General features: G+C 44.8%; 1 protein-coding gene across 1 annotated transcript in view; it reads left to right on the forward strand.

The window, feature by feature from the left end:
- LOC134451798 (collagen alpha-1(XXVI) chain) overlaps positions 1-6,000 on the forward strand; it is an 81,525-nt gene that overhangs the window by 62,166 nt on the left and 13,359 nt on the right. Inside the window, exons 5-7 of the mRNA XM_063202197.1 lie at positions 145-262; positions 2,243-2,341; positions 3,510-3,635. Of these exons, the coding sequence (XP_063058267.1) occupies positions 145-262; positions 2,243-2,341; positions 3,510-3,635 (343 nt within the window). The remainder of the gene's footprint in view (positions 1-144; positions 263-2,242; positions 2,342-3,509; positions 3,636-6,000) is intronic.

A 6,000-nucleotide genomic window follows, 5' to 3' on the forward strand; every position in this document is an offset into this window, starting at 1 on the left:
GACCAGGTTGGATTGATTCATTCAACGTATTCACGTCTGCAAATTTTGTCATGGTCTTGCCATTTCATGTTTGTAATAATGTGCACTGCATTGTCCCTGACAAATAAACTACAAATAATAAATAAATGCTCTTTGATTCTCCAGCTTACACAGCTCGACCTGTCCAGATCGTCCTCCACCCCCCGCTCACCTGAGGTCTCCTCGGGCAATGAAGTGGGATCCCTCAACCCCACCCTCACACCGGTGTACAGGGGCGTGTCAGGTGGGTCTGAATACTTTCTTTAGCATGACACTTATCATGATGATGGTGATGATGGTGGTGGTAGTGAGGGTGTTGGTGATGATGACGATGATGCTTTTGATTATGAGGATGATGATAAAGAATAAAGATTATGCCAGGTGAGCATGGTAAAGCAATAACAAAGATAGTGTTGATGGTGATGGTGATGGTGATGATGATGATGGCGATGATGATGAGGAGGAGGAGGAGGAGGAGGAGGATGACAGAGAAAGTAAAGATGGCATAGATCAGGGGTGGGGACCCAAACCAATGCCGTAGATCAGGGGTGTCAAACTCAAATTGACAGAGGGCCAAAATCAAAATCTGGAAGAAAGTTGTAGGCCAGACTAAATATTTATTTTTAGCACGGAGTAAAATTGTGCATACACACACTTCATACTCATATTTGAATTTCACAAACAAATTCCCATCATAGTTCAAATGTGCCTCCACATGCTCTGTTGCATGTGAGTGTGAGCTCTTTCACTGGCCTGCTGGACCCACTCAATGTTCAAGTCTTATTACGCTATATATTAATCGTGTATGTGAGCCAACTATAATAGACATTTGAAATGAATTTGCGGGCCAAATAAAACTACTCTGTGGGCCATATTTAACCCCGGGCCTGAGTTTGACATCCCTTCAGTAGATAATGGGGACGAATAAGAAGATAATGATTAATACAAAGATGCTGATGGAGATGAAAATTAAGAAGGAGAAGATTAGGAGAACCAGGAGAAAAAAAAGGATGTTGGATATTGTTCTTTCAGGATCATGCACCAAGATAACATTAGTCATATTAATAACACCAACACAATGAAGCAAAGCCCATTCAAACAGAAGCGCTGCCCAGGAAAATATCGAAGACTGAAGAAACAAAAAACTGCACATTCTTTTTTCGCTCTTTGATTTATTCATAACTAGAATTTTGGCCATTGGGGTCGGCAAGGTTAAAAGCCAATGAAGGTGGTATCCAAAATGTTAGTCAGTACTGTAATAAATATTCAAAAGACTAATAAAAATAGAGTGTGCAGCTGGGATTAAGTCAACAGCCATAATGTTGGTGTTGACATACAGCATAGGTTGCAATTGGCCATGACTGCCATTTGCTATCGATTGCTATAAATATTATTTGTAATATCAATACAAGGCTGTCTTGTCAGTGCTGGGCCCTTTCGTTACCCTACTTTTACCATTAAGGCTGCAGAATATACTGTATGTGTATTTACCTTTACTAACAGCGTTGACAATTCTGTTTCAGTTGTGATAGCTAGGTCTTAATGCCCAACCCCCCCCCCCCCTTCCCAACCTACCTACAGATCTTGCTGGCAAAATGCAGTACATATACAGCCTAACAATAATGGTGATTTTGGACACAACATTGTAAGGTTTAAAAAGGGCTCTTATACGTATGTAGCTTACATTTTTGTACTTCTGACAACAATAACACTATGTCCACAGATGTTGTTTACAAGAATACAGTGCACACCGACTTCCTAACTCCTTCAAATCAGATTGAACCAAACACTTCTCATGACTGCTTAACCCATTGATGCCTAAAGCACCTGCAAAAAAACGCCTGATGAATGCCTAAACCCTTGTTGGGAATGTTGCCCTCAGCCTATAAAAACATAAATATCTTAGCCTCTGATGCACATAAAAACACGAAAAAAGTTGCATTTAAACCCTAAGACCATCATCTTGCATTAGAATGTGTTCATTCAGCTGTAACATACCCACTTTTGTATTTAAGTGTGTATGTGTCTCCAGGCAACAAAGGTCAAACAACATATACGAGTCATCAGGCTAAAATGGGTTAAATGTTTCCTCCGTGGTAGCACCTTTGACAATCATAACACAGATGTTGTTTACAAGAATACAGACAGTACACAGCCTAAAAGTATACACTACACACACACACATCCTGACATCCTCCTCCTATTTCCTGTGCTCCACTTCCAGGCCCCAGAGGGCCCCCAGGCCCGGCGGGGCCCCCGGGTGTTGCCGGGCCCCCAGGAGAGACCGGGCTCGCGGGACACCCCGGGCCAATGGGACCTCCTGGTAAGTCTTTGTCCTCGACTGTCCTCACCTCCAGACTCTCCTCTCCAAGTCCTGTTTCCAGGGCAGCACTGGGACCACTAACCGGCCTGGGCATTTTTGGCATAGCCCACTGCCCTGCAAAAAGGCAAAGTGCAGTAACTAAGCCAACAGGGAAGCTGAGTAAAATGCATTCAAAGCCTTGTTGTTAGGTTGGATATTGTAGTCACTACAACTTTGACATAGCAATATCTCGAATACAGGACGCATTTTGACCATACAACTTTGTCACAAGATAAAGGAGGTGAAGACCATTTTCAGGATAAACTCAATTTTGACCCAATATGTAGTTAATGCACTTTGCCTTTGTAGGGCAGACCAGCCCCATACAATTATGAAGGTCTCAGTCCACTGCACAGTATATTAAGGATGCTCCGATGGGCTACCCCATCTAAATTGCTGCCTGGTCTCTAAGGGGAAATTTTGAAACAAACAAAAAACAAAAGCACCGGCCCCTGAGGCCTGTCGGTCGGCCCATCGGGAAAATGCCATGTATGCCAGATTACCAGTCCAGCCTTGCATGTTTCTGTTTCACATCTCCTGTGTGTGTGTGTTCATTACTTTACTTTATTCTAAGCCCAGTCTGGGGGTTGGTTGGTTGGCGTTCCAATGTAAATAGCTTCATTATCCAAAATCCCAGCAGAACTGATGACAAGTCTCGTGCTGTAATGTAAGACAAGTGTTTGCCAGATGACGCACTATAAATAAATGATCTGTAAAGGGAATGGTATTCCTCCTGCGCGTCTGTCTGACCACATGGGCCCGAATGCACCACGGTTTTCACCTGTCTGTCTGTCTGTGTGTCTGTGTGTCTGTCTGTCTGTCTGTCTGTCTGTCTGTCTGTCTGTCCGTCCATCCGCAACTGTCTGTCTGTCTGTCTGTCTGTCTGTCTGCCTGTATGTCTGTCTGTTCATCCATCTGTCTTTGTGTGTGTGCGTGTGTGTGTGCGTGTGTCTGTCTGTGTCTGTCTGTCTGTCTTTCTGTCCATCCATCTGTCTTTGTCTGTGTGTTTGTATGTGTGTGTGTGTGTCTATGTGTCTGTGTGTGTGTCTTTCTGTCTGTCTGTCTGTTTGTCTGTCTGCCTGACTGCCTCTGTGTGACTGTCTGTCTTCCTGGTTGTCTCGATGTCCAGGGCCCCAGGGTCCTCGAGGCTACCCAGGAGAGAGGGGCCTTCCTGGGCCACCGGGGCCTCCAGCACCTGCCCCCTCCAACCCCCAGCTACGGGGAGATGTGTTCGAAATTAGCACCAGGCAGCAATGTAAGTGGATCCTTTCTTTCTACTTTGTCTCTGTTCCACCCCCACCCTCTCTCATTCACAAACACACATATCTGCACACAATCTGTATTGTGTTTCTTGTCCATTTCATCTCTTTCTCTCTAAATCTGTATCCCCCTAGACCAGAGATGTCAAACTCAGTCCCAGGGGCCAAATATGGCCAGTGGAGTCATTTTGTTCGGCCTGCGAGATCATTTCAACTGTTTATTACAGTTGGCCCACATGCACCATTAGTATATATTGTAACAAGACTTGAACATGAAATTTGGTGTGTCACAAGAATATGAGCTTGCCCAGGCCATCAGCTCACACTCATATGCAACAGAATATGTCCAGGCACATTTTTACGATTGGGAATCTGTTTGTGAAATGTAAAAATGAGTATTACGTAACGGTGTCTATGCACAATTTTATTCTTTTTTTTTTTCAGTCCTGTGACTTCATTCCAGATGGCCACATTTCAGATGGCCCTCGATGAATTTGAGATTGACACATGCCCCTCTCTTTCTGTCCATCTCTCCATCTGTCAGTCTATCTTTCTGTCTGTCTGTCTGTATGTCTGTCTGTCTGTCTGAGCCTGTCTGCGCCTGTCTGCCTGTCTGCCTGTCTGTCTGTCTCTGTCTGTCTGTTTCTCTGCGACTGTCTGTCTGTCTCAGTCTGTCTCTCTTCTCTCTACCCCTATCATCCTTTATTTACATAATTCAATATTCATTCATTGACTATCCAACTCCTTCCTTCATTGTAACCACTGTGTTGTTTTTTGCTGCGATCCCTCTCCAGATCACACAATTTCCACTTTCATTGCTTTCATTGGACCGCTTGTTCATAAATAGGGCTTCTCTCTCTCTCTCTCTCTCTCTCTCTCTCTCTCTCTCTCTCTCTCTCTCTCTCTCTCTCTCTCTCTCTCTCTCTCTCTCTCTCTCTCTCTCTCCCTCTCCCCACTCATACTGCCTACGTTTTCGGTACATCCTCCAAAGTAGTTTTTTACAGGTTCCAGGCAGTAGCAGGGCTGATAGTATTCAGGCTCCATGCCTGATTTCAGGCTTAACACAGTTTGCAAAAATAAAAACATTGATAATAATTAGCCATTAGGTTATTCTTATCTCAGAAAGTGTTACAAGTTCAGGGTTTTCTTCTACTATCAGGCTTGAATAATGGTCATACACAGGCTATTAAATGTTTGAATAATGTGTGAAAATAGGCCTATGTTACGCCACTATGCAGTATCTTGTCGTCGTCGGAAAAAGTTCAGGCTCAAGATTTTTTTTCACTATCACCCCTGCAGTAGTGTCCGACAACAGAGAGAGGGTGGTCTATCGGCACACTTTTTTTAGTTGAAGCATGAAATGTGTCGATCACATTGGATATGGGTCAATGGAGTCTATTTTTTGGGATCTCAATTGTCAGTGTGAAGACCTTCCTCTCTCTCCACCCCACGCCACCTAACCGTCAGCATCAGTAATAAAAAAAAAGCCCAACTGGGAAACTCCAACTCCCATTGTCATTGTGACAAAGCACTCCACAGCACACAAGTGAACACTGCACACAACGAAATTGCACTTATGCCTCACCCGTGCAAGGGGGCAGCCCCCAATGGCGACCCATGGGAGCAGTGCGGCGGGACGGTACCATGGTCAGGGTACCTCAGTCATGGAGGAGGATGGGGGAGAGCACTGGTTAATTACTCCCCCCACCAACCTGGCGGGTCGGGAGTGGAACCGGCAACCTTTGGGCTACAAGTCTGGCACCCGACCTAACCGTGCTTACCCATGACTGTCCTGCCCTAGTATATCTCATGTGGAGCATTAAGGGTCCCTGTAAAGGTCCCTTTCTCTTTCCATCTATTTTTCAAAATCTTTCTCTGTATCTCTCATTCTGTCTTTGTTTTTCTCAGTGTGTTGCTCTTTCTTTCTCTGCTTCTCTCTCTCTCTCTTTCTTTCTCTCTCTCTCACACACATGTACGCACACGCACACACACGCGCACACACACACGCACACACACAAACGCACACGCACGCACGCACACACACACACACACACACACACACACACACACACACACACACAAACACACACGCGCGTGCACACACACACACACACACACACACACACACACACACACACACACACACACACAATTTCCCCTTTTACTGTAATGTGGATTTCAGATCAGGCCCATTATCTATGTTGCCTTGCTTGCTGCTGACAAGCCCTATCCATGTGTGTGATCTTTCACTTTAGGAGACAAAAATACTTTTCATCCTTCATGCATTGGCCGTCTGTACTGTATGTACGTGTGTGTGTGTGTGTGTGTGTGTGTGTGTGTGTGTGTGTGTGTGTGTGTGTG

Source organism: Engraulis encrasicolus, chromosome 7 (genome assembly GCF_034702125.1).
Source record: "Engraulis encrasicolus isolate BLACKSEA-1 chromosome 7, IST_EnEncr_1.0, whole genome shotgun sequence".
Classification (NCBI taxonomy): Eukaryota; Metazoa; Chordata; class Actinopteri; order Clupeiformes; family Engraulidae; genus Engraulis; species Engraulis encrasicolus.